Raw genomic sequence first — 17067 nt, 5'->3', positions numbered from 1 at the left:
CCAATGGGCAGCATGGTCTTAAATTTTGACCTGTTTAAAAAACATGGTGTCAAAATGAGAAGAATTTTAACGGGCATTTGCTAAATTATTAGCTTCTGGCTTAGATATGTTGGTTTTGATTTTGAAAAAAAAATTGCTTTATTATCTAATTCCGAAGGGTTCGGTAAATCCACTTGTGAAACTTGTGGGGTTCGGTACCTTTAGCAAGGTTAAGAAACACTGCTTTAATGTAATTGAAATATAAACATGAAATCAGTTGTGATATATATTTTTTAAAACTCTCCTTTCCCTTATGTATTGTTGACTACAAGAAGACCTTGAGTAATAGGCGACATGTAGTTTCAATAAAGTTAAAAAAAAAAAAAAAAACATGTACAGTGAGGAGCTGAAATTTGCACCCCTTGTGATTTTGCAATTTCACTCACTTAGAAAATAGGTAGAGGTCTAAAATTTTAATCATAGATGCATTTCCACTTAAAGAGACATAATCTAAAAAATAAATAAATAAACAATAAAAATCCGGAAATCACATTATGATTTTTAAAACAATTTATTTGTAATTGTAATTTACTGGGGTTCATGAGTATTTGTACCCTTGAGAAAATCAGTTCTAATATTTAGTGCAGAAGCCTTTGTTTGCAATTACAGAGGTCAGACGCTTGCTGTAGTTCTTCACCAGGTTAACACATATGGAAACAGGGATTTTGGCCCACTCCTCCACACATAATTTCTCTAGATCTGTTAGGTTTTGGGCCCGCTAGGTTTCCCCCGAGGTCCTAGCGCCCTTCCATTACATGATGAAACTTTTTTTTTTTTTTAAATAATTGAAGATTTATCTGCGAGCCAGATGCAGCCATCAAAAGAGCCATATCTGGCTCGTGAGCCATAGGTTCACGACGCCTGCTCTAGAAGGTGTAGTAATTTCGAAATTTTCCACGGGCTAGGAATGAGTTTCCGTTTCAGAGGTAAACCGCGCAGGCGATGACGTAACAAATGAGGCTTCTCCTTATTACGCATGCGTAGTTTGCGCAAATGCAGGCGTACCTTGCAGAAGCGAGGAAGTGTGTACAGGTATAAAAATAGTCTGCAAAATACCCTGGAGAAAATTATCTGTCCTAGTGTAATCGTAGCCTATGTCTCTGTAAGTGGAAATGCATCTACAGCAGGGGTCGCGTTAACCGAATATTTTCCGTCGTTGACCGTTTTTTAAAACGGTGACGGAAAAAACTGAAGTCCGTCCGTCATTTTGACAGGTTGCAATTCACACCCCAGACCACAGGGTGGCAAGTGAGCATATTAATTAGCTATTGTCTCTCTTAATGCATGACGTCGTTGGCTATTCGGTCAGAATATTGTAGTGTCACCGGGGTCTGGCGGCGGCACCGTGATTGACACATCAACGCGAGGTTCTTATTGGTGCACCCGGTGTGCCAACGCGTCATCCAATTGATGGACTAGATTGCCGCCTGTGTATAGACTCCAATCACATGACGTCACAACTCCGCCCCCCTGACTGGAGCCGCCATATTGTGTGTCAGCTCATCGTGTTTACACATTACCGCTACGTACATGCCTCCTATTACGGCGTGTTTTTCTGCTCGTTAACATTAATAATCAAAATGGTGAAGGCGTGTGTGGCGGTTGGTTGCAGTAACAGAGAAGACAGACGGAGAGACTTGAAGTTCTACCGTATTCTGAGAGACCCGAAGAGGAGGGCGGGATGGACTGCTGTAATTCGACAAGAAATCTGGGCACCAAATGATCACCACAGACTATGTAGTAGTCATTTTATATCTGGTAAGATGCATTTAATATATATTTAGAAGATTTTGGGCTGACAACCACAATTAAGATCATTGTGTGACGTTGGTGATTGGGGTCTATATACCCTACTCACCGACGTCACAAAACCACGTGCTCGCTGTATGGTTCCGCCCACTTGTCCGTCATTTTGTCTCTGTATTAGCGTTGTTTTCAATTGATCGAGGAATTTAAAATGCATTTCATGGAAGACCCGGTGCTTTCTGATGCCGTAAACTCACTGGATGTGTTGCATAAAAGGCGTTATGTGGAAAAGCTTCGTTCTATACAGTCGCCAGATCCATATTTGATGCCCAAATCGATGTTTTTCGACCCACTGTCTTCGCCCTGTCTGCCTGACATCTGCTACGCTGATATTATCTTGTCCACACAAAATCAGCCTAGTCTCACGAAAATTTGAAAAACTTCAAGAGCTTGGAGGCTTATAAATACTTCGTTGCTGGTTGGGTGAAACAGGTCCTCGTCCACGAAAATTCGGCAGGAATCTATCTTGTGCTTGGAAAGGTGAGTTACGAAATTTTCAATTCAAAATCTTTTGTTATTGCTAACATCCACTGTCAATTCTAATGTATTTCATGTCGTTTGTCAATGGAGTTAAGGCTTTTAATGTTTATATGGTTTAGCGATAGCACTCTCACTACATACATACGTGTATGTTGTCGGCGATTAGCCTAGCAATGATCTTAATTGTGGTTATTTGTCAGCCCAAAACCCTCTAAGTATATCTTAAATGCATCTTACCGGATATAAAATGACTACTACATAGTCTGTGGTGATTTTTTGGTGCCCAGTTTTCACGTCGAATTGCAGCCGTTCATTTCGCTCTCCTCTTTGGATCCCTCGGAATACGGTAAAACTTCAAGTCTCTCCTTCCATCTTCTCTGTTAGTGCAACCAACAGCCACACACGCCTTCACCATTTTGATTATTAATGTTAAGGAGCAGAAAAACACGCCGTAAATAGGAGGAATGTACGTAGCCGTAACAGGTTAACACTATGTTTTGACGGACAATTGGGCGGTACCATTCAGGAGAGCGGAGTTGTGACGTCACGTGGGTAGGGTCTATATAGTTGCCTCTTTTTCTTTGGGGGCGGAGTTGTTGTTTTGTTGGTGTTGTTGGCGGTAAGCAGAGTAAAAAGAGGGAGAAAAATACCACGACTTCCGTGTCTAATTTTTCGCCGTCAAGCAAGCGTTACAATATTAATCAAAAATGAATAAAAACTAAATACTATTGAATATGTCATCATTATCATTTAAAAAATTTAATTTTTATGACCCTGTCAGTCAAAATGACAGACAACGAAAATGTCTAGCGCAACCTCTGATCTACAGTATGATTGAAATTTCTCTACTAATTTTCTAAGTGGTGGAACTTGCAAAATCACGAGGGGTGCAAATACTTCTGCTCCTCACTGTAGCAGGCCTGCTCAGTTAAATTCCCTCCACAACAGTCCTGTTTATGTAAACTCCATTGTTACTTGAAATAGAAAGTAATATATTGGTGAATATTGATGAATATTTCTTCCAAAAATGTCCTACAAAATTAGACACCAGAAAATGAGCACCTCCTTAATTTGCATTCTGGTTAATCAACCTCCCTAACGACTTTTCATACAGAGCACACTAAACTATACATTTTGGAAATTTGAAATACGTGTATGTTCTCTACGTAGAAAGGGACGTTAAGCTAGTATTTCTTTTAAAAAGTAACAGCACGACATTTTTGTTAGCAAAAAGACACCCATTCATCACAAAAATTCACTTTAACTGAACATATGGCCAATGTATCAATATTTTATGCTTAACTTAAGTAACATTCTGGGCCTTGACATCTTTAGAATACAAGAGTGTTTCACGCAAGGAGGTATTATTAGTATTATTATTATTGTTGTGTATGGCAGTCCACAGCCACAGTGATTTTGGTGGTGGCTGTTAGTGCACAACTCACGTCAAACACTTCGGTGCAGGATAAATCTGAACAAATCTCAAGAGATATCGTTTCAGGACACAGAAATGAAAAACTGCCCTTGAAAAAGTCCACACGTGCATTTTACAGAGGTGTGGAAGGACGTCTCGGACAGTCACACGATAACACAGACACACGTTGTTTTCTGACATGTGGCAGGATTTCAGAAGTGGGCGACCGCCATCTCTTTCTTGAGTTTTCTCGTGGCTCTACTGCTGTTGCTGCTTCAGGCTGCGAACGAACAAACACAGAAAATAATTTGTTAGCCTTGTTTGGTGTCTGATGTGTGCTCATCTGACAAGTAATGGCTGTTTTTGCCTGGAGCAACATGAATGACGCCCACAAGGGAGAAAGCAATTCTGTTTGTAGCACGCTCAGGACTACGGCAAGTGATCTAATTTACCTTTAAATCCATGTCGCCTGCCATTCTTAATCTAGTGCATGACTGCAGAGCAAAACAAAGGCCCGGAAGGTTGAAACCAAATGTGCAAAATGAAATCAAATGTACTTTTATACTCTATGCAAGAAATTTAAAACAATAATCCCCTTTCACAATGTATCACTTGGCTGTACTTCAAATTAAAACAAAGAGCAGCACAAATCCTTATGGTTTATTTTCATTTCAGGCGCCGCAATTACCTTGGTCCTTTGGTGGTCCTTTATCTAAAGCTGCTAATTGTTTGTCATACTGTATGCATACACTATGGCCTCATTCTGCCGTGAAACAAAGCACCTCACACTTAATTCAAAACAAAGAAATGAATTAGGCTGAATAAAATCCACCTAATCAAGTATTTTTTAATCACATTTAGACTCCCTGCAGAATAGCCAGATTTAAAGGATCCATTATCATCACTAATCCTCACATTGCAGCGCAGCTAAATTTAATAATCAGTAGTTGGGTTGCAACTCAAAATGTTTTTTGCTGGTTTTGTTTAATTTTTTTTTTTCAATGACTCAGTGACTTAATGTTTCTTAGCAAACAAAATTGAAGAGCAATGGCTTAAAAGTTATAGCTGCTAGATTTGTTTTAAAAAGGTTGTTTCCAATGTCAAATATCAGTTCCTTGGTAAATGCAATATACACATTGAAGGAATTCAGCCTCCTGGCCAAGCCACACGGAAACGGTGCTCCGCTGAGACCGCTCCGTGAGTCAACCGGGAGGATCCAACATTCCGCGCGTTCACTCCCATGTTAACCCTTTGTACTGACTCTATGTTCCAAAAGTCTGAAGAAGGCTCACCGAAAACAGGTTGAAAATTTATTTGTTGGCAGTGGTCAAAAAACAAGGTAAAACAGACGACGGAGGGACCCTGCTGGATCCAAAACAAGGCTACGTAGAAATGTTTCCGAGCAGCGAACATTTGTTATCTCAGTGTCCAGTCTTTTTGAAAGCTGCAGTGGAGTGGGCCGGGTCGAAAGTGTGGCTGGGTGTTGTCTTGGGATCATCCCTCTGTGGCCGGTTTTGGGCGGTTAGGTTCGTGCATCATCCTTTGTGGCTGGGACGTCGTTGCCACAGCGACCGACGCTGGTCTTGACGTCCCAGGCGCCCGTTATCAACTTGTTATCCTGGTTGGGCAAGATGCTACTTGTTTTACGACAGAGCGCACGGCTCTTTGTCCTTTGGAGTGGCCGGGAGAACTGATTGCGAGAGTTGGTGCGTCAATCTTGCTCGTGGCGCACACGTTGGGCTTCTGTGATAAGCTGGCGTTGTGTATCTATTCTGCTTCTTTTCATTAAACTATGGTGTGCTATTTATTTTATATTAGGTGTGTTAGAGTAGTACAACCAATCCTACAGTACATATGAGAAACGATACTATTCCCTGATTGATTATATTAAGTGTGTTAGAGTAATGCAAACAATGTGTGGTGTGTGCAAGGAAGGTAACTATTCCCTTCAACATGTAAAATGCCTTCAAAATTGAAGATATTACAGGTCAAATTTACAGGGTGGGGCAGGGCAACTTGCTTATTTGAATTTTGCCGCCTGAAGCTATTGTTGCTTAGACGATGGTTGGGATGACCTTATTTGAGATGGTGGGACTTAAAGTTTGTTTTTTAACGTGCATTATTTATTTTGTGTTTTTTTTTTTTTCAGGAACCCCAGTGAGCATCATTGAGTGGACGAAGTTGGAACGTGCTTTCTCTTTTGAGGCATTTTTTTCAAGCGGTCGCTCAATCGTCGCAACGCAACGTGCATTCCGTAGACATTTCAATATTGATGGCAGTGAGTCTCATCACTGAAGAAAATAAGTGTTTCAGGCAAACCAAAAAGGCCCTCACATCCATTTTCACGAGCCATAAAATCGCATGGATGAAATTTCAATTCTTCATGGAGGATTCGTCTCACAGAACTAGTAGACATCTCAAGAGCAGATGCGTGGTTGCAGCGCAGACCGTCGGGGAGATCTCAAAACAGATTGTCTCACCGCGTCAATGTTTTGGCGTGTCCTTGCTGTTTGTGGGAGGCCAGGTTTCTTTTTCTTTACATCACCTGTTTCCCTGAAGTTGTTTACCCATGAAACAATCGACTGCCGGCCAGGAAAACGACCATGGGGGGCAATATTAAAATACCTACGGAATGCACGTTGCGACGATTAAGCGACCGCTTGAAAAAAATGCCTCAATAGCTAAAGCGCGTTCCAACTTCATCCACTCCATGATGCTCACTGGAGTTCCTGAAAAATAAACAAATAACACACGTTAAGAACCAAACTTTAAGCCCCCCCATCTCAAATAAGTCCATCCCTAACATCCTCAGCACAACCATCACTTCAGGGCGCCAAATTTAAATAAGCAAATTGCTCTGCCCCACCCTGTAGAGGACCTTTTAAGAGTACATTATTTGATTTCAGGTAAGAGTCAAACAGGGAAGCATTTTTCAGTGCTTTCAGCAGACATGGCTACAGCTAGTGTATATGGTTTATGTACAAACTTGCCATTAGAAAAAAAAATACAGTGATACCTTGTTTTTCGCGATTAATGGGGATTGGCCCTACCGCAATGAAAATCGAAAATCTGTGAAGTAGAGGCGGAGCTTATTTACATTAAAAAAAATGTTGAGTGTGTTCAATGTTTTCAGATTTAACAGCATTGGAATGAAAGACATATAAGACATGTTTACCCTTTTTTCACCAAAGTATAATTAAAAACAAAAACAAACAACAACAACAAAAAACCCTTATACAGTGGTATGAAAAAGTATCTGAACCTTTTGGAATTTCTGACATTGAAAAATAGTGTCTGCTTTAACTAAAACCAACATTTATAGGTTTTCATATTCTAATGAGGATAATATGCAAACAATGACAGAACGGGGGAAATAAGTGAACCATCAAATTGAATACCATTACCATGAAAATAGAAAAAATTACCTGTAGCTGCAGATCAGTCTGGACATCGATCAGGAAAAATCTTGGCCAATTCTTCTCAACAAAACTGCTGTAGTTCAGTCAGATTCCTGGGATGTCTGGCATGAATCGCTGTCTTTAGGTCATGCCACAGAATTTCAATGGGGTTCAAGTCTAGACTTTAACTTGGCCACTCCAGAATGTGTATTTTGTTCTTCTGAAACCATTCTGAAGTTGATTTACTTCTGTGTTTTGGATTATTGTCTTGTTGCAGCATCCATCCTCTTTTTAGCTTCAACTTTCTGACAGACGGCCTCAGGTTTTCCTGCAAAACCCCCTGATAATCTTTTGAATTCATTCTTCCATCAATGATTGTAAGTTGTCCTGGCCCTGAGGCAGCAAAACAGCCCCAAATCATGATGCTCTCTTCACCATGCTTCACGGTGGGGATGAAGTGTTGATGTTGGTGAGCTGTTCCATATTTCCTTCACACATGACGTTATGTGTTACTGCAAAAACATTTAACTTTGGTTTCATCAGTTCAAAAAACATTTTGCCAAAACTTCTGTGGAGAGTCCAAGTGCCTTTTTGTGAACATTAAACAAGCAACAATGTTTTTTGTTTTTAGACAGCAGTGGCTTCCTCCATGGAGTCCTCGCATGAACACCATTCTACATTTAGTTGATGTGTGCACAGAGATATTGGACTGTGCCAGTGATTTCTGTAAGTGTTTAGCAGATATGTTTTTTTTTTTTTTTTTACCTCTCTGAGTATTCTGCGTTGAACTCGTCGCGGACATCTTTGGTGGACGGCCACTCCTTGGGAGAGAAGCATCAGTGCCAAACTCTTTCTATTTGTAGACCACTTCTCTGACTGCCGATTGATGAACATCCAGACTTTTAGAGATGGTTTTGTATCCTTTCCCAGCTTTACACAAATCAGCAATCCTTGATCGCGGGTCTTCAGACAGCTCTTTTAACCGAGCCATGATGCACATCAGACAATGCTTCTCATCAAGACAATTCTTACCAGGTGTGTGTTATATAGTGGGCAGGGCAGCTTTAAACCACTTATCAGTGATAGGGCACACACCTGACTTAAATTGTTTGGTAAAAATTGATTTCAGTTGTTTTTTTTAAGTGTACTTAGGTAGAGGGTTCACTTACTTATTATTCCTCCTTCTGTCATTGTTTGCATGCTAACCTCTTTAAAATATGAAAGAATGTTTGGGTGGTTTTAGTTCATGCAGACACTGTTTTTACATATGTGCGATTTTGACAAAGATCAGATCACATTCGAAGGTGATTTAATGCAGAAATGTGAGAAATTCCAAAAGGTTCAGATACTTTTTCATACCAATGTATGTATATGTATATGCAGGGGCACTGTGCTGAGGACCTGTTTTTGTTTTTCCCGTTCAAAAACAGCCGTTTTGGTCCAATTTTTTTTTCTCCATATAAGGCGTGCAGAATGGCAGTATACACACATGCTGGATAGTTTACGTACTACTACTGGGCTACTACAAAGGCAGCATTCTATTACACGTGTCAGGTGTTATTAAACAAAAAAAAAAAAAAAAAAAAAATTCTACATTAATATTTAATGTCCAAAATTATATTCTTTATTTATTTCGTTTTAACAAACAAACAAAAAAAGTATCTACAAAACATTTTTCTTCCCTAACACCAGGGGGTGCTGCAACACCTTCAGCACCCACTTCCCTCGCCACTGTGTATACGGCGGAAAACACAGACAAGACTGAAAAAGCAGTTTCTGCTCTTGCACTCCTCTTGAAAAGAGACTGCTGTATTTTAAGCCAAAACGACTGTTGTGTTTGATAGCCTGATATGTCTAAATGCTGCACTTGCAGATTCATGCCGCACTAAGCCTCCGAACTATTTTCAATTTGTCCCTTTTACCCTAAAAAACCCCTGTTTAGACGTCGCGCAACCACGTTTGTTACAACCGAGCCATAAAAAGAAGGTAAGTAATTATATTATTCAAAATGTCATGTTTAGCTTAGAATCATTAATTGATGCCTAAATTTTAGTTATAAAAAAAAAAAAAAAAAAAAAAAAAAAAAAAAAACGACTTAAAAAATTATTCACTCACGTTTTAAACTTTTAAACGAATTACGTCACAATGAAAAATTTGGCGTCTGTAAAAAAAAAGTCACGGATATCTACCTCATAACTATCGCTTAATTGTATTTTTTTGTTACTGTCACATTTTCCCCCATATGTTAGATGATAACTAATCGATCCAAACAAAAAAAAAAAAAAAAGAAAAATAACGTTTAAAAGGGTAACTATAAGAAAAATATAATCTCAACCACTCCTTGTTGTCTGCGATTTCTGCATCTCAACCCTTGTTATATCACCATGTTTCACCCATAATTAAAAAAAAAAAAAATCCGGCAGTGGCCATTCACAGCTGTGTCTTGACACTCAGTGATACATGCTACATGGAGTTTTTGGATTGAAACAAGGTAAGTACGCGGTAATATCTCGTTAAAATCGTGGCGTCTTTAACTCTGCTCTCGCGTGTTCTCGCCTCCAATTAGGGTTTTGCTGTTTAAATAAATAAATAAATAAATAAATAAATAATTGCCTTCCTGTTCAAAATTTTTGTTCCCCCAGAAAATTGAGATTTTAAGCTTTCCAATGATGTATCACACATGCATTTCGGACAATTTTGAAAGTTGAGGGTCAAATTGAGGGTCTCAGAGTGGAACTTCAAGTCACCTGAGTGTTTTCCGCCATATGTATATTTTGATAAATGGTTTTTAAGCACTGCAAATGTGATAATTATGATATAAATGAGACATATATAAAAGAAAAAACAATGATTAGTGTCACGTCTCGGAAGTCTTGTTAATGTTCTGTGTTGATTCATGTCAGATTCTTTTATTTTGGTAGTGGCGTGCCTTCTAGAGTTAACTTTACTTCCTGCCCTTGCCAATCAGGCGGATTGCGTCCACCTGTGACCCTCTGTATAAATAGCCTGCTTCTAACCTTGCCCAGTGTCAGTTTGTCTGCTATCCTGCCACGTCCTACCTTGTCCTTGTGTAAGCCCCTTTTTGAGAACGATTCATGTTTTTGAACCAATGCCTTTTTTGTTTCTAGTGAACTCTACTCAGTTGATTGATGTCCAGCTTTTGCTGTGAATTTTTGTTGATTAATGTCCAGCCGTTGCTGTGAATTTTTGTTAACTTCCTTTATTTTGAACTTTATGAACTGGAAAATAAATCTTTGTTTGGATTGAACTCTCGAGCATTTGGGTCCTTTAGTGCATCCTTGTCAGATTAGTACAAGTATACATGCATTTATCTTAACGCTTTTAAATACAATACTGTTTTTTTGTTTTGTTTTTTCTTTAACCCTTGAGAGTCGAAGGACGCGCCGGCGCGCCCTCGCGTTTTAATTACGTCACTCACATGCCGTTGGTTGGTCTCGTTTTAAAGTGCGGAAGTTGCGGTTTACTCTCGTTATTTGAAGTCAATCGACCAACTAAAACGTGAGATATTGTCATTTAAGTTTTATAGTTTTATTGTCCTCTCAAAAAAACATTAAAACGCTGCATGGATAATTTGTTTATGTCTATATTTCCATCATTTCTTGTCCTTTTTCAAAACGGAAGCTCCATGAAAAAAACACAAATCAAACGAACCCTTTCGAAGTCACAGTGGAAGCACAACATGCGTTTTTTTTTTTTTTTAATAAATATAACTGCCGTGCGAGGTTCCACCCAACGAGAGGGAGGAGTGTTCTGAAGCAGCGAGGTGGCGACCGACGGCCGTTTGAATCGAGCGAGCGAGCGACTTTGTGTGACTTTGAGAATGAACGGATAACTAAATTTAGCGCAAGCAATTGTGCTTTTTGATCAACGTGAGGAAGAGGATGGTCCAAATTCGTCATCATCGTCTTCTTCGGAAGAGTCCTCGAGTGAAGATAGTGACGGATTTGAACACGTGGGTGACGCCATCTTTTTTTTTTTTTTATGCTGCTGAAAAAGTTTCTTTTGATATTGCAAGACAAAGTTAATTTTGATGCAATATAAGTGTGTGTTTGTGTATATAATAATAAAATGTGTATATCGGATCAAAGTATAATTTGTGGTCTTCCTTCTATATGAAGATTAGGGATGTAGCACATATTCAGCTATGGTATTCTTTCTATTGTCATACATATAGATTTCCATTATTATTTATTTCTGTATATATTTTTATTTTATACTTTATTATTTTCATAAATACTGACTTTTTTTTCATGTACATTTATAGTGACAATGAAAGTAAAGTGAAATGAAAATGGAAGGGTGGAAAGAGGACCGACACCCCATGGAAGTGTGGGCTGTGTGATGTAGCCCTGTGTCTAATTCCAGGACGAAACTGCTTTCGGAGTGGCATGCCTGAAAAAAATTTAACTTATTTATTGTAAATATTTTTGAAAATACTTTTTTCCCCCAATGTTATATATATATATTTTTTTCCCACAATCAGTCTTCTCAACTTGTGTATATAAATGTGTGTTCAAGAAGCTTGATTGTGTGTACATAGTTTTCATCAGGTGATGGGCCGCAATACCTAAACTCATATAGAGATGGCCTCTAAACACTTTTTGTGTTAGATGGTATATTTTTTCACTGTTCTTCACTGTTTGGTGTGCTGTATATAACCTGTTTTGACTAGAGCATGTATAAAGGCAAAAAACGCCTATGGCTATACCTGTTGTTTATGTTGAATTGTCATATATAAGACTATTTATTCTAAGTTTTTTTGGTTGAATGTTCATCCTAACATGTTGAATAAATATTACAAAGTTTCAAAACGGTTCGTTACACATGTTTGGTTGTCAATTGGACATCAATATTAAAAATTTTGACAAAACGATTTTGGAATTTTTGGTCTTTTTGGGCCCAAAATGATGATTTATAATTGGTCAGTGAAGGAAACAACAGTTTGGACATTAAGTTCAAGGTGTCACAAAAAAAGGGACCAAACCAGGCCATCGTAAACAATTCTTTCTTTGAAATATAAAGGCAACTTCAAAGGCATGCAAAATAAGACAAAATAGGCCCAGACCTTAAAGGGTTAATTGAAAAATATCCATGATAGACTGAGGGCGCGGAAGCTTGTTAACAACACTTTTCACTGTGGTGGGTGAAATTTTCAAGACATTTTACTTTGACCTCGCAGTTACTTTAAAGTGGGTTATTACGGTTTGTAATGCCAGGTATTTTTTCTAATGTCAGCTTTTACCCTGTGTGACCATCTTTCAATGTGACAGTAATATACTTTATCCTCTTCCAAAGTACATAAAACGGTGCAGACGGAAAGTGAATAAATGTTTAGAGAAATAAGGCTGCAGAAAGAAGTGCAAGGGAATATTTAATCTTTAATATTTATAGAGTACCATGAAAATAGGAAAAAAATGGAAGCAGTCTATTTTCAACTTTATATCAATTCAGTGAGATGGGAGAGACTTTGCAAGTGGGTTCATTGTCAGGGCACGGCTGGTGGAAGCCTCACCGAGTTAAACTGCTGAACCAAACTGTAACTTAAGTGCTACTTTGAAGTAAGGTCTAATGCACAAACACAAGCAAATCGAGTTAGACATTGTATAAGCCTGTTCTGAATGCAACTGTCCTGTTTTTTTGTTTAATTATTTGTCTATTATTACAAAAAAGGGCAACAAGCAGCCTTTATATTTGATTTATTTCACTTTTCAGGTCAAATGATTGCTTCCGTGTCTTGTTGTGATGTCTGTCCATACAAGCAAAAAAAGATCTTGGTCTCAGACTTGAGCCTGAAGCGCCAAATGCACCCTGACACAACAGACAAGGTGTAAGGGCCACTGCTCTAACCAGCATGAGCAGAATAGATGCTGACAACAACTATAAAATGTGTGTCTAACAATCCAATTAGAACTCAATTGAGCGTTGGTATTTTTGTGAAGTCTGTGATACAGGTGGATGAAGGGGACCTTTTGATTCCACACATATGGAACCAGACACCCTTCTCATGTCTCACTTAATTTGCCTTTGAAAGCAAAGCCACGGTGTCGCATGGCTACGGTGACATGCAGGCAGTTAAACTAGGGCATTTACACTGAAGGTCAAATCTGATTTCTTTTCCCATCGGTATCTGATTCTTTTTCATGGAGTGTGAACAGTCCTTTTCAGATTTTTTCAAATCGGTCTTGGGCTCAAATGTATGCAGAGGTGGGTAGAGTAGCCAAAAACGTTACTCAAGTAAGAGTAATGTTACTTCAAAATAATAATAGTCAAGTAAGAGTAAAAGTAGTCATCCAAAAATGTACTCAAGTACAAGTAAACAAGCATTTGGTGAAAAGAATACTCAAGTAATGAGTAGCATTGTGAGTACCGCAATTTTTTAACTTTAAGGTGCACCTTAAAGCCACCCACCAAATTTGACACGAAAACGGGATTTGTCCATAGATAAGCACCGCACCGGACTATAAGCCTCCCTGTATCTTGGGATATTTACAACAAAAGTATATTAGATATTAACCGGTAACACTTTATATGACAGCGGCGTTACAAGACTCAGCTCAATTTTGTATGGATGTAAAAGATCCAAGCTGTACATGAATGGAATTAGTGACCATTTGTCTGATTCATTCATTAATGCCCATGACAGTGTCATGTGAAAATTATGACGGTCCTATGACAGTCTTATAACGCCCCTTTCAAATAAAGTTTTACAGATTATTATTTTGATTATTATTTTTTAAACAATGGTATTTTTCAGTACAGAGTTATCTATATCAACCAGGGGTCGCGTTAACCGAATATTTTCCGTCGTTGACCGTTTTTTTAAAACGGTGACGGAAAAAACTGAAGTCCGTCCGTAATTTTGACAGGTTGCAATTCACACCCCAGACCACAGGGTGGCGAGTGAGCATATTAATTAGCTATTGTCTCTCTTAATGCACGACGTCGTTGGCTATTCTGTCAGAATATTGTAGCGTCACCGGGGTCTGGCGGCGGCACCGTGATTGACACATCAACGCGAGGTTCTTATTGGTGCACCCGGTGTGCCAGCGCGTCATCCAATTGGTGGACTAGATTGCCGCCTGTGTATAGACCCCAATCACATGACGTCACAACTCCACCCCCCTGACTGGAGCCGCCATATTGTGTGTCAGCTCGTCTTGTTTACACATTACCGCTACGCACATGCCTCCTATTACGGCGTGTTTTTCTGCTCGTTAACATTAATAATCAAAATGGTGAAGGCGTGTGTGGCGGTTAGTTGCAGTAACAGAGAAGATAGACGGAGAGACTTGAAGTTCTACCGTATTCTGAGAGACCCGAAGAGGAGAGCGAGCTGGACTGCTGTAATTCGACAAGAAATCTGGGCACCAAACGATCACCACAGACTATGTAGTAGTCATTTTATATCTGGTAACATGCATTTAATATATATTTTGAAGATTTTGGGCTGACAACCACAATTAAGATCATTGTGTGACGTTGGTGATTGGTGTCTATATAGTTGCCTCTTTTTCTTTGGGGGCGGAGTTGTTGTTTTGTTGGTGTTGTTGGCGGTAAGCAGAGTAAAAAGAGGGAGAAAAATACCACGACTTCCGTGTCTAATTTTTCGCCGCCAAGCAAGCGTTACAATATTAATTAAAAATGAATGAAAACTAAATACTATTGAATATGTCATCATTATCATTTTAAAAATTTAAGTGACGGGTAAAAATAGATTATGACCGGATTTTTATGACCCTGTCAGTCAAAATGACAGACAACGAAAATGTCTAGCGCAACCTCTGATATGAACTGTTATTCTTGTACTCTACTATAACATATAACATAACCACATTAAGCCAAAGGGGGAAAAAAAAAGCATTGAATACCGGGGAGAGAAAAAAATCTATAGAAATGAAGCATTATTCGTCCAAAGAGCTTGAGTGTCCACGAGAGGAGAAAACATATTTCCTATTATGAAACTAAAAGGATCATATCTCCGGTTTTCCGTGGTCAATAGGTGACAAATAAAAGCAGAGAGGTTAAAATCCGCGCTTCGAGTCAGGTTGACGGCTATGTCAAATAATTTTTTAGGGTGCTCTTAACATGCCACATGACTGAACAGGCTGGCGTGATCATAGAACGGCAAGCTTGATTGCAAGCAAGTAAAACTTAAAAGTATTTCTTTGCAAAACTACTCTTGCTCTAGATTTTTCTCACAAAGTTACTCAAGTAAATGTAACGCATTACTAGTACCAACCTCTGTACGTATGTTGATAAAAAATTGGATGTCAAACAGACAACGCATATCTCTATGACTACGACTCATACGTCATTAACAAAAGAAGCATGTCAGCACTGTTTGACAAAACAAACAACAAACGAGAATGAGCAATGCTGGACGAAAGTTCAGAAAATATCTTCCTTTTTGATACCGCATATGAAGCTATCAGGTTAAAAAAATGTTGATCAATAGAGTGATCTAGTGAGTCCAGAGGTGGGTAGTAACGCGTTACATTTACTCAGTTACATTTACTTGAGTAACTTTTTGAGAAAAATGTACTTCTGAGAGTAGTTTTACTAAGCCATACTTTTATTTGAGTAGATTTGTGAAGAAGAAACGCTACTCTTACTCCGCTACTTTGGCCTACACATTTTTCTTCTTTATCCTACATTTTAGATTTTACTTCTTTTTTTTTTTGCCAGAGACGCCAACAGTGGCTCAACCAGTTTCACCAATGAGACGTCGCAACAAGAATCACATGACTCCATTATACCAATCAGGCTCAAGCTTGCAGTTCTATGATCAAGCCGGCCTGTCCAATTACGTGGCGTCTTTAAAGCACCATAAAAAATGAAGTATTTGACAAAGAATGCCGCCGTCAACATGACTCAAAAGCGCAGATTTTAATCTCCCTTCCAGTTTTTATTTGGCACTGATTGACCACGGAAAACCGGACATGATCATTTTAGTTTCATGACTGGAAATGTTTTCTACACTAGAGGGGACTCATGCTCTTTGGACGAATAATGCTTCATTTCTGTAGATTGTTTTCTCTCAAAGGAATTCAGTGTTTTTGTTGTTGTTGTATTTATTTGGCTTAGTGTGGTTATGTAATATGTTATAGTACAGTATAATAACAGTTCATATAGATAACTTTGCTGAGAAAAATACAGTTATTAAAAAAAAAAAAATCAAACATCTTAAGCAATTACACAAAATGTTACTCTTCACTCGAGTATTTTTTCACCAAGTTTGGTTTTTTTACTTGTACTTGAGTCCATTTTTTTTGGATGACTACTTTTACTTTTACTTGAGTAAAACTATTTTGATGTGACACTACTCTTACTTGAGTGAGTCCGAAGAACTCACCCAAATAAAAAACCTGTGGTAGGATGTTTCAAGTTTTCAAGTCAGGAAACTTCAATAATTTTAAAGATCTCTCTACCATACAAGGCAATATTTTTTATGGTCAATAAATTTGTTTACATGAGACATCCCCCTGCTTATAAGAAAACAAAACTAGGCCTGCAAGCAGGAGTGAAAAGGCAATCGCACTTTGGTGCAACTCGGACGTCACGCAAACTGGGAGGGCACGCAGGTCAGGTTTGTGGCAGATTGTCCCCCTCACATCATCTCATGAGAACCTAACTTGCTCGAAAGCCACCTCTTTTTTGGGGGGATAAAAAATTCATTCACATACTTAAGAGAAAAAACCCTATTGAAGAAGGTCCTAAAAAATGGAGGCGCTACTGAGCTGTGCAGCCAAGCCCTAATTCAAAACCGAAATGTATGTACGTTGAAAAAACCTAATTGGAGAGGCCTTTTTGAAAAAGTTCAAGGGGGCGCCACTGAGCCATTTTGTTAATTTTTTTTGGAGAGGTGGCAAAATAATCTAAATATATGCCAAGCTGCATGTATGTGAAAAC

The 17067-nt window shown here is 38.7% G+C and overlaps 1 protein-coding gene across 3 annotated transcripts in view; it reads right to left on the bottom strand.

Annotated features, from left to right (window-relative positions):
* Positions 1 to 1737: 1737 nt before the first annotated feature.
* zgc:171482 (zinc finger protein) overlaps positions 1738 to 17067 on the bottom strand; it is a 218175-nt gene continuing 202845 nt past the window's right edge. The window contains exon 7 of one of the 3 annotated variants that reach the window (XM_057847733.1): positions 1738 to 4019. In XM_057847733.1, the coding sequence (XP_057703716.1) occupies positions 3998 to 4019 (22 nt within the window). In that variant the 3' untranslated portion in view covers positions 1738 to 3997. The remainder of the gene's footprint in view (positions 4020 to 17067) is intronic. The other 2 variants (XR_009064573.1, XR_009064574.1) reach the window with 2 other exon arrangements.

This window comes from Corythoichthys intestinalis, chromosome 10 (assembly GCF_030265065.1).
Source record: "Corythoichthys intestinalis isolate RoL2023-P3 chromosome 10, ASM3026506v1, whole genome shotgun sequence".
In the NCBI taxonomy this organism is placed as follows: domain Eukaryota; kingdom Metazoa; phylum Chordata; class Actinopteri; order Syngnathiformes; family Syngnathidae; genus Corythoichthys; species Corythoichthys intestinalis.
Note: the sequence above shows the minus strand (reverse complement) of the source record. Positions and strands in the feature narration are given on the sequence as shown.